The sequence below is a fragment of the Elgaria multicarinata genome, chromosome 6 (assembly GCF_023053635.1).
Source record: "Elgaria multicarinata webbii isolate HBS135686 ecotype San Diego chromosome 6, rElgMul1.1.pri, whole genome shotgun sequence".
NCBI lineage: Eukaryota > Metazoa > Chordata > Lepidosauria > Squamata > Anguidae > Elgaria > Elgaria multicarinata.
The window spans coordinates 223,109-238,284 of NC_086176.1; the positions used below are offsets into that span (position 1 = coordinate 223,109).

The 15,176-nt window shown below is 45.5% G+C and overlaps 1 protein-coding gene across 1 annotated transcript in view; it reads left to right on the top strand.

Moving 5' to 3' along the window:
* The first annotated feature begins 1,971 nt into the window (after positions 1 to 1,971).
* Positions 1,972 to 15,176, top strand: part of ANXA7 (annexin A7) — a 46,975-nt gene continuing 33,770 nt past the window's right edge. The window contains exons 1-2 of the mRNA XM_063128865.1: positions 1,972 to 2,062; positions 11,652 to 11,706. Of these exons, the coding sequence (XP_062984935.1) occupies positions 11,653 to 11,706 (54 nt within the window). The 5' untranslated portion in view covers positions 1,972 to 2,062; position 11,652. The remainder of the gene's footprint in view (positions 2,063 to 11,651; positions 11,707 to 15,176) is intronic.

The window sequence follows — 15,176 nt, forward strand, 5'->3', positions numbered from 1 at the left end:
AGCTGAGCGAAGGAAGATAGATGCTTTTGAACTGTGGTGTTGCAGGAAAATTCTGAGAGTGCCTTGGACTGCAAGAAGATCAAACCAGTCCATACTCCCGGAAATAAAGCCATACTGCTCACTTGAGGGAATGGTATTAAAGGCAAAACTGAAGTACTTTGGCCACATAATGAGAAGACAGGATACCCTGGAGAAGAGGCTGATGCTAGGGAAAGTGGAAGGCAAAAGGAAGAGGGGCCGACCAAGGGCAAGATGGATGGATGATATTCTGGAGGTGACAGACTTGACCTTGGGGGAGCTAGGGGTGGCAGCCCTCTGGCGTGGGCTGGTCCATGAAGTCACGAAGAGTCGGAAACAACTGAACGAATAAACAACAACAAATCTTGCCGCTGGTGATGGCAACGGCCAGATGTTTTCCTCGCTGCAGTTCCTCTCTTGACCACTGCTTGAGTGCCCAGATATGCCTGACCTGCTCCCCCCACCCGCACCTTTCCCAGTGGTTTTTTAAAAAATAAGTTTAAAATTCCCTCTGAAGCCCCCCTGGGGACATGAAAATCCAGACTTCAAGAAGGATGCAGACAAGCTGGAGGGGATTCAGAGGAGAGCAATGAGGATGATCAGGGATCTGGAAAGAAAGCCCTATGAGGAGAGGCTGAAAGAACTGGGCATGTTTAGCCTTGTGAAGAGATTGAGGGGAGACATGATAGCACTCTTCAAGTACTTGAAAGGTTGTCACACAGAGGAGGGTCAGGATCTCTTCTCGATCCTCCCAGAGTGCAGGACACGGAATAACAGGCTCAAGTTAAAGGAAGCCAGATTCAGGCTGGGCATCAGGAAAAACGTCCTGACAGTTAAAGCAGTATGACAATGGAACCAATTACCTAGGGAGGTGGTGGGCTCTCCCAGCCTAGAGGCATTCAAGAGGCAGCTGGACAACCATCTGTCAGAGATGCTTTAAGGTGAGTTCCTGCAATGAACAGGACAATGGCCTTATAAACCCCTTCCAATTCTACTATTGTATGTACTTCTTCACATAGAATGTAAATCATCTGTGGAATTCACTACCATAAGGTGCAATGATGGCCACCAGATTGGATGGGATTAAACGGGATTAGAAAAAAATCATAATTACTAGTCATGTCAGCTATATTACCTCCAGTTTTGAAGAGGCAATATGCCTATATCTTCCAGTTGCTGGGGAACACAAGCGTGTGTGTGCTATTCAGCTGACATCCTGCTTCTGGGCTTCCTGTGGGCACCTGGTTGGGCACAGAACGATGGACTAGGTAGGCCTTTGGTTTAATCCACCACAGTGCTACTTGTTATAGTCTTCGAGCAAAGCATGAATCTTTTGATTTAGTGCAGCTGCTTTTTCTTCCGGTGCCTTCCCCAGCTTTATGGCATGCAGAAAACTAATGGGTTCAGCTTCCCTTTGGCTTGGCGATGTCACACAGCTGTTAAAGGCTCAGCAGTCCTGTCAGGAAGCAAGACAAGAGCCCTGGAGGGAAGCCTTTTGAACACAGGCGTCCTTGCATAGGGATGAAATTGCATAGACATGAAATAGTCCTGAAGGCAGTCTAGAGTGGGCAGCACCTCCCATAATCCCTGACCATTAGGTTGGGTCTTATGGGAGTTGTAGTCCAAAATGTCTAGAGGGCCTCGAATTCAGTGATGTTTTTACCAGACTGGCCAGAGATGGGCCGGGGGACGCCCTGCTTGTAAATCACGCCTATCCCACACGTGGCCCACCGTCCCTCCAGCGATCAGCGTGTGAAGTAGCTCCGGAGTCCACGCTTTTCCCTGCCTCCGCGCGAAGGGCAGCGGGCAGCCGGGCCCGGGCGAGGCGGGGCTTGGCGCTGCTGCTGCGGGCGCTGCAGCTAACCGGCGGAGCCGCTTTCGCTTTCTGCAGCTGCGAAGGGGCGGACGCCTCCCCGGCCTCGGCCCCAAGGGAGGGGCGGGACAGGCGTTGCCAGCCTCGCCTCGCCTCGTCTCGTCTCCATTTTGCGGGTTGTGCTGCGCGTTGGTGGCCGGAGGCGGCTCCAGATTGCCGGCGGTTTTCCAGGTGAGCGAGAGACGGAGCGGGGATATGGAGGGACGGAGGGAGGGAGGCTTGGCCGGAGAGGGGAAAGCGGCCCCCGCAGCTGCCTTCGCCCGACTCCTTCTCCGCAGCTTCCCGCTCCGCTCCGCCCGGCCCTGCCCTGCCCCGGGCAGGCTCGCGTTGAAAGCGGCGAGTTTATTGGGAGAAGGGGTCCGGCGGGCGCTTCCAGCCCGCTCTTTCTTCCCCGCGAGAGCTGCTGGAGGCCGCCGTGGTTGGAAGTACCGCAGTTCCGCGAACTCGCTGCAGCTCCGGGCCCCCCTGAAGGAAGGGCGGCGTTTCCCGGCATCACAACCGGACCTCCGGCTCTGTGCGACGCAAGCAGTGCCGGCGAGGAGCCCGGTGGACCCGGTGTGCGGCTGCTGGAAGCGGGCGGGGCGCCTCCTTCCCCCTCTGGGGCTGGGCTGGAGAACGAGCAGCCCGATCTCCCGCGCCCGGAGGGCCCCCCTCCGCGTCTCCCCCCCCCCCGAGCACCTGCCGCCCCGTCCCGCCGCGGAGGCCCGAAATTGGGAGGCCCGAATTTGCAATTTAGTTATATAAACAGTGGGCAACGTTTTAAAGGCATAAAAGGTCTATTTAAATAATCTGATGATAACCATGAGGACAACGTAAGCTGCTTTGGGTTCCTTGCAAGAGGAAAAAAGGCAAGGTATAAATGTAAAAATAAATACATATATAAATAAAATAAGACATGCCAACCCTCTGTGAGATTTACCCCTGAAAGCTAGGCCATACAAGTGATCATGCTGGGACTGTGGTGTATATCTTGGCAGTAAAGTGTTGATTTCTGAGGAGAACACCTGTCTGTCTGCTAGCAAGTGCCTACACCGACGATATCATAAAAGCAATCACCCATGTGGATTTTTATTTAATATTTAATGGAAAGACATTAATTGAAAAGGTGGGGGGAAGTACTCTTTAACTGCCTTGACAGTAGATATAAAGCAATTAGGGTACATTAAGTGATTTTACATTCTCCCTTAAAGTGAACTCTTCCTTATTTATTACATTTCTATACCACCCAATTGCTGAAGCCCTTGCAGTAGTCCACAACAATTTAAAGCATAAAACATAACATGATAAAATAAAGTTTCAGTATAAAATAAAAACCAAAATAAAACTTAGCAGCAGTGCAAAGATGTAAAATACAGTAACAGATTTAAAACAAGAGAAAGATTAAAATCCCTGGAAAAATGAGGTCTTCACCTGGCACTGAAAAGTGCAATTAGCTCATGTCTTGCACAGAAACTCATACAGAGGCTGTTGCAAATTTTAACCTGCCATTTTGGAGTCACTGCTAAGAACTCCCTTTGAACACACAACAGTCTCTCACATATATAGGCGACTTAAGCAGCCAGGTGGTTATCCACTAAAGTGATTGAAAACTAGTCAGGTAATAACTCTTATCTGTGTTGACCTTCCCCATTATGTAAAATTGGGTGTGTGGAAGAGAAAATTCCCAGAACATCTTTCAGAAAACCCTCTTATGAGAAATTTTAGTTTAATTAATATTGAATGAAACTATTGTTAGTTCATAGAGGTGGATGAAGGAAGCAGTGGGGGTAAGAGAGGAGGACTTGAAGGAGTAAAGATCCATTCCATTGGTTCCTTCAACAATATTGACATAATATTAACAGTAGAACCTTAATTGCAACTGAAATTCTCTGCCTTATTAATGGGTGGTGAAACTGTGTGTGTGAGCGTGGGGGTAGGGGAATTCTCAGAAAATGTATCAGAAAGTTATTTTCTTGAGGAATTTCAACCTCCTACTCAACCGATGAATTCTACGGAGTCATATTGGTCAGTTTCCTTGTCCCCCTTGTTTTTGGAGCACATCTGGTATCAATGGCTTTGTCTATCTCAGAAACCATATCTATTTTAAACCCCTTTTAAATATGTCTTCTCCTGTCTTCCTACATTCCTTTTCTCCTCTTTCTACATTCCTTCTGGCTGCCTTCATTCTCTTAGTTTTGATATTTTTCTGTGGAATAACTTACGCCATTGCATGGGAGATCAGATCTCCCGGTATTTAAAAACAAAACAAAAAAAACCACCCCCAAAGCTTTAAAGCTGTCTGGGTTCAAGGGACCCCCAAATTGGCTTGGGGCGGTGGAGCTAGGGGAGGACTTATTAACCTTTTCCTCTGCTTTGTCTCCCCCACCACCCATTGCTATTATTTATTTATTACATTTATATCGCACCTTCCCCACGCCCCCCTTTGCAAGGAACCTGTCTCATTTAATTTTTACTTTTATGTTCCTTGTAGCAAGCTGTAGGCAAGGAAAACATCACAACCTTAATACACACTGAAGTCTCGAAGGCAAAATTAACAAACTCTTTTAGTTCCAGTGTCCTCATGGTTTTGTGTTTAGTTCACCCTCTCTGGGTTTGAAAGTTCCCAAGAACTGCAGATAACCAGTAAGATACAATAACCATTAAGATACTGATTATCTTAACCAGTAAGATAATCTTCCATTATCTTACTGGTTAAGATGAGTCAAGTTTATTAATATATCATTTTCCTGCATTGCTAAATTCAAAGTGGGTTCAAAACAAATATAAACAAAATAGCATTCCACAAAAAAATCAAGTTTCTTATAAAAAAAATAAAACAAAATCCCAGAAGAATTTAAAATAATCAGTACAATGGTCAATTTCTCATGGTTCTGCAAGGACCTTTCCAGAGAATATTTTTTGATGGTTTTAAATTTTGTATACTTTTTAATGTTCACTGTTTTAACTTTTGTAAACCGCCCAGAGAGCTTCGGCTATGGGGTGGTATATAAATTAAATAAATAAATAAATAAATGGGGCAAACATTCTGGAGGGAATTTCTTATGAACCTAGGAAAAGCCTCTACTTTACACCCACTTGTCACAGACGCACAGTACGGAGGGATTGTCTTTCCTGTATGTTATCTGGAAACCTGTCTGGTTTGTTAGTCACTTTTGTATAATAGGACAGTTTTATGTTCCATAATGTGATGACATATAGCAGTGGATCCAGAATTTGTCATACTTAGAGGAGACCCGTTACAATGCAATGGTTATACCCGAAGTATGACCAAGTTTGCTTCCAACCCACTTATTTTTCAGTTCTTGCATTGAATGTATTCCCTCATGCTACATTGACCAGTATTAATTAAAATGTCACAAGGTTCACTGTTCTAGTCATAGAAAAAGCAATACCTTGAAAAAAATAGGAAAGAAAACGTTTTTAAAGCATTAAAGCTCATTTAGCTTGTATAAGATCTTAGGAACAGAAGAGGGTTTGTGGTAACTACAGGTACGTTTAATATAAGTAAGGCAGGGCTTTTCAAATGGCTTGGAAAGCTTTTAAACTTTAGACTGTTTCTCTCAAAAAACATTTAAACTTTGCTCCAGTCAAATACTCTGTTGAATCAGTATACTTCCTGCTTGGTATTATGTAACTGCCTTTGTGAAGGGTGTGGGCTTCATTTAATTTCAAGATATTCTGAATCATGCAAAGATTAGTGACTCACTGTGCTGCTGAAACGTAGCTGGCTAGCCTTTAGTAAAGCACATATCCTGTGATTTTATTTTGCCCTGTGAAAACAGGATAGTCAGGGCTGTAGCCATAGTGAGGCTTGTGAGTTCTGACCAGCCCATTTATTTTATTTTATTTATTTAAGGATTTTTATGCCGCCATTCAGCCAAAAAAGGCTCTCACGGCGGCTTACAAAAGTATTAAAAATTATTTATCTTCCAGGCTCCTTCCCTTACTTCTTGACTTTTAGTCTGAAGAAGTATGTCTCTACATGTTTTTTTATATAAAGAAAGAAGAAAAAAGTGCATATTCTATCCATTTCATCAACAAGAAAAGGGGGAACCTGTTGTCAACTTCCAATGTTCTGACAAATTAGTACAAATTAGTATGACTGATGAATACTTTTTAAAGATATTAGGGCTGGCTGAGGGATGTTGGGTGTTGTAGGACTACTTTCTGTCCAAACATGGAGTGTGCCCTTAGACTATTTGTATTTAGATTTTTACTGATTCATATGGACATATGATTATTCCTCCAACGTACTGCTAACCCTTTGCCCCAAGCTAAAAGGTTTCTGGCCTGCTGGCAGTTACTTCTGCAAATGGCTGCTATTCCATCATGTGACCTTTTGCAAACTATTTTTCCCAAAACAGTGGTCGGGGATTGTCATCCAAGTATTGCACAGGCCCATATCAATACAATATTTGAAATCATTGTTAAATTTAATCAGTGGCCTGTGTGTGGCCAATGACAAATGGCAGGAGCCCATTGGGTTGCACACGTGGCTGTTGAACCAGAGAGATCTGGGACCTGTCGGTGAACAGTTGACATGGCTTGGGACCGCAATACCTGATGGAATGCCTCTCCCAACATGAACCTACCCGTACACTGCGCTCAACATCTAAGCTCCTCCTCCTCCGAGTGCCTACTCTGAGGGAAGCTCGGAGGATGGCAACAAGGGAGAGGGCCTCTTCGGTGGTGGTCCCCTGACTATGGAATAATCTCCCCGATGAGGCTTGCCTGGTGCCAACATAGTTATCTTTCAGGCACCAGGTCAAGACTTTCCTCTTCTCCCAGGCATTGAACGGCATTGAACGCCAAGTTTGTTGTTTAATGGACCCCAGAATTGTTGTTTTAAATGGGTGCTGCTGTTTTTATACTGTTGTTTTTATGTCTCTGATGGTTTTTAAATTTTGTATACTTTTAATGTTTACTGTTTTTAGCTTTTGTGAACCGCCCAGAGAGCTTCGGCTGTGGGGCGGTATATAAATGTGATAAAATAAATAATAAATAAACAGCTGGAGTACTCAGACCTGTGAGATATTGTGCAGGCCAAGTCAGGGTTGCCTCCTCATTTCAGGTTGACTAAGCATCCCTTGGTGTCTGCTTCTGTAGCCTTCTCTGTACCTGAAGATCAAGCTGCCTATAGTCCTGTAGCAGTTAAAGGGGTCCTTAGCCTGAGTGCAGGCTAGCAGAGAGGAAGTTGGGATATAGAGAGAAAGCCAGCAACCAGCAGTACAAGGATTAACAGTCCCGTCCCCAAATTTGGGCTGCACCACCAGGGCAGGGCTTAGGAGCTCCTACAGCCTTGTGCCTCTTGTTCCTCTCCCGGTCTTTCCCAGCTCTCCCAATCTTGCGCCATCACCAGAAGCTGCTGGCAGCATATAATATTGCAGGGGACGTGCACGCTGTAGTAGCTAAGAGGCTTCAATGATTGGTTGATACATCAGATCATTACAAGCCACTACAAATGTATCCTCAGCCACTGATAGCCTATTAACATCAATAATGAAGCAATATCATTTGTAGCTAGTGACTGGAGTCGCCTGTAATTAACTCCTGCACTCGTAAAAGCAGGTAGAAATGGGGTGGAGGTTATGGGGGGTGCTGTTTGCCCTGGCTGTGCTGCTGCAGCCCAGCAGGGGCCAAGCGGTTCACTTGTGGTGGTGCTAGGCCCTGGCTTTCCTCTCCCTGTCTGGCAGACATTCCAACTTCCTCTCTGCCAACCAGCACTCCAGCTGTTTCCCCCTTACTGCTGACAGTGGCACCGGGTAGGGAGTTGTGGAACCAATGAGAAGTGGGATATAGGGTGGAAGCTATGGGTGCCAAACTGTTAACCCCTGTACTGCTGGCTTTCTCTCAGTTTTTTTCATGTGGGCGTGAAGGAGCAACTCTGACTTGGCAGGCATGATATCTCACAGGTCTGAGCACTCAGGCTTTTGACTGGTAGGTCACATGTGCATCCCTGTGGGGTCCTGCCTTGGTTTGAAAGGGGGCTGGCATTATGTTTGAAAAAATGTCTTCCCAGCTTTTGTGCATTCAGTGCAACAATACTTCACAAACTCACTTAGGTTTTGCCACTGATATCACAGGCTTTGTTCTGAAAGGTGTGGAGACGCTGCTGTTTATCGATACTGGAGTTGTAAAAGAAGGTTTACTCAGAAGAATACCCAATTCACAATAGAGTCCCCCTCCAAGGCATAGTTCATGCTGGGGGTGGGTGCATGGGGGTAAGAGGTCATGCCTGGGGTGGGGGTCTTGAGGTACAGGCTCTATGCCTGCACCTACTGGGTGGGTGGGGCTTGTGCTGAAATCTGTGTCTGGAGTCAGGGCTCATGCTTGGGGCGGGCTGTCAGGGGGCTTGTGCTGGGCGTGGGGCTCTGGGGGAGCTTGGTTGGGGGCTCCAGGTTGGGAGGGGCAGTTGGAGGGGGGGCTAGGTCTCTGCAGGGGAGGCTCATGGCCAATCTAACTGGTGGGACAGTAAGAGGGGGTCACAGGAGATGGGCCCAACGGCACCTATTTTGCTATACAAAAGCCTTTTGCTACACAGTTCAATCCACTAATACCCCCCCACTCCCAGACATTTCTCCAGAATAACAAACAGTAAAAGCAATTTGTGGCAGAGTCCATTTATTGAAAGCAGTGAGGACGGGGAGAGAGGAAGAAAGCAATTTCACACATAGGGAAATTAAGGCAGAAGGCCATTAAAGTCAATAACTGCAAGAGAGAGAGAGAGAATCACAGCATACTTAGTTCACAGAGACAAGGCTTTTTTAAGTGACTTAAAAAACCCCACCCTAATTTATCCAGAATATCCAAAGAAAGGCATTTGTAGAGAAGTTCATTTCTCGAAGATTTAAATGAAAGGGAGATGGGAACCAGGAAACCCATTTCACACACAGGAAAACTGAGGGAGCAGGGAATTAAAGGGTTAGGGATTTTATTTATTTATTTATTACATTTCTATACCGCCCAATAGCCGGAGCTCTCTGGGCGGTTCACAAAAATTAAAAACATTCAAAGTATAAAACAACAGTACAAAACCATACTATAAAATACATTATAAAAGCTTAACCAGATAAAAACAGCAGCAATACAAAATTACAAATTTAAAACACCAAGTTAAAATTGATTTATAGACTGTTAAAATGCTGGGAGAATAAAAAGGTCTTCACCTGGCATCTGAAAGCATATAATGTAGGTGCCAAGCGAACCTCCTTAGGGAGCTCATTCCACAGCTGGGGTGCCACAGCAGAGAAGGCCCTCCTCCTGGTAGCCACCTGCTACCAGGATGCTGCAAACGTCTGATTGGGTCCGTGAAGGCAGCAGGCCTCCCCACGCCTGGCCCTCCCAGACCCAGTTGGACGATGTACTCGGGAGGACTCACGCCTGAGCACTTGCAAGCCCCCCACAAGCTCTCAGGAGTGGGTCCGGCCTGGCTTCTGGGATCATGTCCTTCCCTCCCCCGCTGCATTAATGGCATCTGCCATTAACGCTCTCCGGAGGCTCTGGGAAGTGCCCTCCCTGCCCCCATTCCAATGGGGCCTTAAAAGCCCTCCTAACACAAGGCGAAGCTTCATCCTGGTGTTAATAGGGCCTTTAAGGCCCACACTGGAGCAGGGTGGTGTTGGTGTTTGAAAAGCATGTTTCCCGGAGCCTCCAGAAAGTGAACGTTTCCTCGCATGTGTGTGTGAGGGGTGTGTGTGTAAATGCGTACTTTCTGGAGGCTCCAGAACGCATACTTCTAAACGAATTCCAGAGCCTTCTAAAAGCATGCATTTTGCCCCACCATGCTAATGGTGGTGGCCTCCATTAACGCAGTGGGCCGGGCTGGGCAGGTGCGTTGCTAGCACTCAACGGAGGCTCGTGGGGATGGGCACTAGCACAAGCAGGGCCAAGGCTTGCCCGTTTCGTCCACGTCTAATTCAGAGTCAATAAATGTAAATGAGAGAGTTTGGGTTACAGAATCCCAGGGGGGGTGGGGTGGTTTTTTGTCTTTTTAAAAATGTGGCCCAGCACATTAAACAGGAGGAATTAAGCCACCAAATTTTGCACCACCAAAAGGGAAGAAAGGATTTAAAAACTACATGTTTGCAATGTGGTTCAGATGCATTATATAGCAAAACAAAATGGATTCCAGGTCCAAATTTACAAACCGTTCAACCTACCCGCCCTCTCCTCCCCTGTGGATTTATCCAGAGTAACAGCACAGATAAAACAATTTCTAGCAGAACTGGGTTCTCCAACACTGAAAGCAAAGGAGGGTGGGGGGAGGAGAGGGAAGGGAACAAGCCATTTCTTACACACATACACAGGCCTACATGGGGGTGAATCCCATTGAATTCAGTGAGACATACTTAGGCCCACCTTGATTGCTGTAAACGTATATCGCATCATTTAAAGCACTTGGCACACATAATAATGTCAACATGTATTCTACCAGCAGCAGCATCTTAAATTCCAGCACTATAAATTGAAAATTATTTATATTAAGGATTGAATCCATCCACACCAAGCACTACACACAAACACTATATATACACATCAAGCACTATATGCAACTCTCCTCCCTACCCCCAGCACACGCACACACACACACACACACACACACACCAAGCCCAAATACATACACCGTGGCAGCACAGACTTAAATGCATTCCCATAACCCTTATTAACGTCAGTCATAACCCCATGGAAACAAAAAATGCAAAACAACCATCCTTCTGCAGCAACGGGGCACAGACCCTTTAATTCCCAATCCTCGCCTTAAATCTTGATGGATTGACTTGGACCAAGATGTTCTCTGCCATGGGGCTCCGGGGGTCCCTTTAACCCCCCAATCATTGAAAGTCAGCAGCTCATACCTGACTTAGTAAATTCCCAACCTCGTTCCACTCACTTGCTTATGTGCCCACAAACTAGAGATCTTAGGCCAAGTTACCCAAGACCAAAATTTACTTCCAAGTAAATTTGCCAGTTATTGTAGAGATCTTTGATGCCAGGTGACAGGAATTTTATTGAGTCAGAGTAAATAAGGCAACAAGTGGATGTTTGTATGGACTTAGTGCCTCCCTTCTGAAAACATCATTACTGACGTTTTGAGTAATTTCAGAGAAACTTGAAAAAATCCCTAATTTCTCTTTAAGCACCCTATCTCTCTACCTTGTGATTGGTAACATATCTAAAAAAGATGCAGTAACTGCAACCTGTTCTCTTTAACTTTTCCAAAGTACAGATGAATCTTACTACCCCATACAAATACTTCCCCAAATTTATTCTGACGCAAGCTAGGCCTACTGAATATTTTACCAGGCCTAGTAATCTTTGGTTCTCTTAGCTGTCCTGTCTGGTCCTTTCACCATCATATGCTATCTACGCTGCCCTTTTATATAAGCAAAAATGTTATGGCAGGTTCATATAGCCGTTGGCCTTAAAATAACCTCTGTTACAGTGCTTATAAGCTTCCAACACAAGTAATTCCTGCTCCTATCTCTGGAAATCTAGCCTATGCTTCCTGTCTGCCTTAGTTAGGGTCTACTTGGGTATCCTACCTCTTGTTTCAGTGTCGTCAGTCATGCATCTTTTTACCATGATCTGTTGTCGTATGCTGAAATGACAGCCGATTGACCTCCCCAAAGTCCCCCATTCCTTGCACATCTGTCTTTTCCTGCTCCTTTGTTGCATCGTGTACTTCTGAGAGATAAAGAACTCACGGGAGGAAGTTACTTACAAGTAAGCAACTCACAAGTGCTTTTCCCTTCTTTTACAGAATGTCATACCCAGGATATCCTCCGTCTGGCTACCCTGCTTTTCCTGGTTATCCTGTAAGTATTAATTTGCTTATTATATGTCAGTTCCTGCATGACCAATCAGTGTACCCAGGATGCAGTTATGTGGATTGGAGCTGGCTTGGTTCTCCATGGCTCCTGTTGACATCTGTGGGAGAAACTCAAGAGGCTTCAGTCTAGAACACAAGAACACAAGCCATGACACCCTTTTGTCATGTGATGCATTTTGATAGTCATCAGTTTCTCACAAGGTCTGTCATACAAATACCTTTTCTTTTTGCAGTCCTGCCCCAGCATTTAAGCATTAGTGAATAGAAACATGCAATTCTGGGAGGAGGCGTGGGGTGGGGGGAAATACAATTGTTTGAATGAAGCAATGTTCTGTGTTCTGATATTTTCAGATCACGTGATTATCTCTTGAGGTATTAATTATTATTTTTATAGCACAAGAAGATTGTACTGTATTTGATTTTTTTTATATAAAGTCTTTTTGACTTTGAATTCATGGGCAGAATCTAATGGGGGTGCTTTTGCACTCCTGCCGATTCCCTTCCGCAAGCAGTGGTTCCTGCTCATTCCGTTATGCATCTTTTACACAAGGGAGATTTAGCGTTTCTTTGGGGAAGCCTCAAAATAAGCAGAAATGCTCATTTCTGGAAGGAGACAGTCAGTGAAGCACCCTTATGCGAGCGCTGTCGACCTGCCCCCTTCTGGAAATGAGCATTTTCAGTCATTTTGGGTTGCCCCTGGAAGCGCTAAATCACTGTTGCGAAATGATGGGGTCTTGTGCAATGGGGCGGAAGAGAATCGGTGGGGTGTAAGCACCCCGTTGGATTCTGTCCCGTACTTTGATTTTCTTTTTTATTTGCCAGTAGCCCTTTCCATCTCAGGCTCTGCCAGAACAATGCCATCTGAGTTGGCATGAATATGAATAACTTTATCTGCCAAATGTCTAGCAAATTGCTCCCAGTGGGCCTCTGAGAGATCAAGCTCTTGTGACTTTTAACCACGCGAAAGAGCTCGTCTGGCCAATACTAAGCAGGTGCAATGGTGACAGAACCAGCATGGTGTAGTGACTAAAGTGTTTGGCAGGGAGTCGGAAGATCCGGGTTCCAGTCCCCACTCAGCCATGGAAACCCACTGGGTGAATTTGGGCCAGTCACAGACTCTCAGCCCAACCTACCTCACAGGATTGTTGTTGTGAGGAAAAAATGGAGAGGAGGATTATGTCTGCCACCTTGGGTTCCTTGGAGGAAAAAAGGCAGGATATAAATGCAATATATACTAATACTAATATTAATAATTTCTTCACCACCACAGAATAAGATTGCAAATGGATTTTTACCTGTGTTTGATTGTATTCCTGATAAATCTTCCGCCATTTGCATTCTACTAATTTCATTGCCTTTAGTTCCTTGGAATACCAAGGAGGTGACAGTTTTGCAGTTTAAGTTGGGGACGTTTGGGAGCGATCAGATTGATAGGCCAGGTCATCTCCTCATTCCAAGTAGTGACCAAGACCTCATAAGCTAAGCCTGCAGGAAAATCTCCAAGGAGCCTCAGAAATCCATCTGTATTTATCAACCTCTGGGGGTGAACCATCCACCCCACCTACCCCCACACCCCGCCTGCAGAGTTGGTGCAACCTCTTGCACAAGCAGAAACCTGAAAAACTTTATAAACCCTGCATATAATTGTGGCATTGTCATCCATTCTTTTCTTTGAGATTTTGCAGAATGGCACCAGCAGCCACTTTCCTTCCACTTGTTGGTTCTTTCAATCCTATCTGTTGGGAATCTTAACACTCTTGTGAATGTTTTAACTGAAAAGTAGTTTTGTGATTACATAATTGTATTTCTAGATATAACTGACCTTGCTCTCAGTATAATAAAAATTATATACTTTTTGTTTTCTTGATGAACAGTTGTCTATAATAATAGACATATAATAGAAATTAGTTTATTGAAGTAAACTAATTTACTTCAATAAACTAGGAGTTCAATAAACCAGGAGTTTGACAGGGGGAGTGCAGGGGAAGAGGAGACCAAGGAAAGGGGAACAAGAGAAGCCTCAAGGAAATCCAGGAGGCTGCCAATTCAAAGAGTCCGTGTGCTTGCCATGTGCTCCTGACTGCTGAGTGAAGAGGGTCGGTGTGGAGAGTTGCTGCAGGGCCTGAAGGGGGTGTGGCCTGAGTGCTGATTGTACTTTGTACTCAGCAATCAGTGGCCTGATTGCTGTTGATTGTTGTTGGCCTCCCAGTGACCTCAGTCTGTTTCCTGACTGGGAGCTGAGCAGAAGCGGGGAAGAGCAGCTGGCCCAGCTCAAGTAGAAGCTAGAAAAGTAAGCCAGTTCCCAGAGAGCGAGCAAACAGGAAGAGCAAACAGGAGTTTGACAGGGGGAGTTCGGCAGGGGAGGCTAAGGGGGAGGCCTCTAAGAAAAAAAAGAGGGGGGGAAACAAAGAAAAACATAAAGAGAAACCCACCCACCCACAAAACCAAAAAAAAAAAAAAACCAACCAAAAAATCTTATTTTCCCTTAAGACATACTCATATAGTTGTGTACCTTCAGAGAGGACAGGACAAAGCAAAAGCAATTCCACTATAATCAAAAAGGAAAAAACCAAAGCAGAAATAGACGATATGGATGGAAAGGAGCCCCTAGAGGTGGTAACCTGCAAAGGGTGTGCAATGTTCGTGTTTCTGCCTGAGCTCAACATGGCGTATACCTGCAACAAGTGCAAGCTGGTGGCACTTTTGGAAGAAAAAGTGAGAGGACTTGAGCGGCGAGTGTCCACCCTCCAAAGAATAAGAGAAGACGAGGAGTTCTTAGACCGAACGGTGGAACTGCAACAGCAACAAGAAGCACATGGGATTGAAGAGCAACAGCCAGCTGAAGCAGAAGTGGAGTATGCTGAGGGGAGGAAAGCCAATGAAGAGGAAACTCTCTGGAAAAGAGTGACAGTTAGGAGCAGAAGAACTAGAAGGCATTCTGCACCAGTGGAACCATTAGAGTTAAGCAACCGCTTTCAGCTTCTGGAGGATGAGTCTGAAGGACAGTTTGCAGAGGAAGAAGTACAGGAGACACCGTGCAACAATGAACAAGAGGCAGAAGGTAGGTCAACCAAGAAGAAGAGAAGAGTAGTCGTTGTGGGAGACTCCCTGCTGCGTGGGATTGAAACCCAAGTATGTCGTGAAGACCCATGGACTCGCCAGGTGTGCTGTCTCCCTGGAGCACAGATTAGAGATGTGACTGAAGGGTTACCGAAACACATAAAGTCCACGGACACATACCCCTTTCTTCTCATCCATGTGGGAACAAATGATGTCGCCAAGCAGAGCTACGAAGAAATCATTTCAGACTATGAAGCTCTGGGAAGGAAACTGAAGAACTTTGGGGCCCAGGTAGTTTTCTCATCCATCCTCCCGGTTCTTGGAAGAGGATTAGAAAGGGAAAGAAAAATACTCCGGATGAACGACTGGCTACGAAGGTGGTGCCGACGTGAGAAT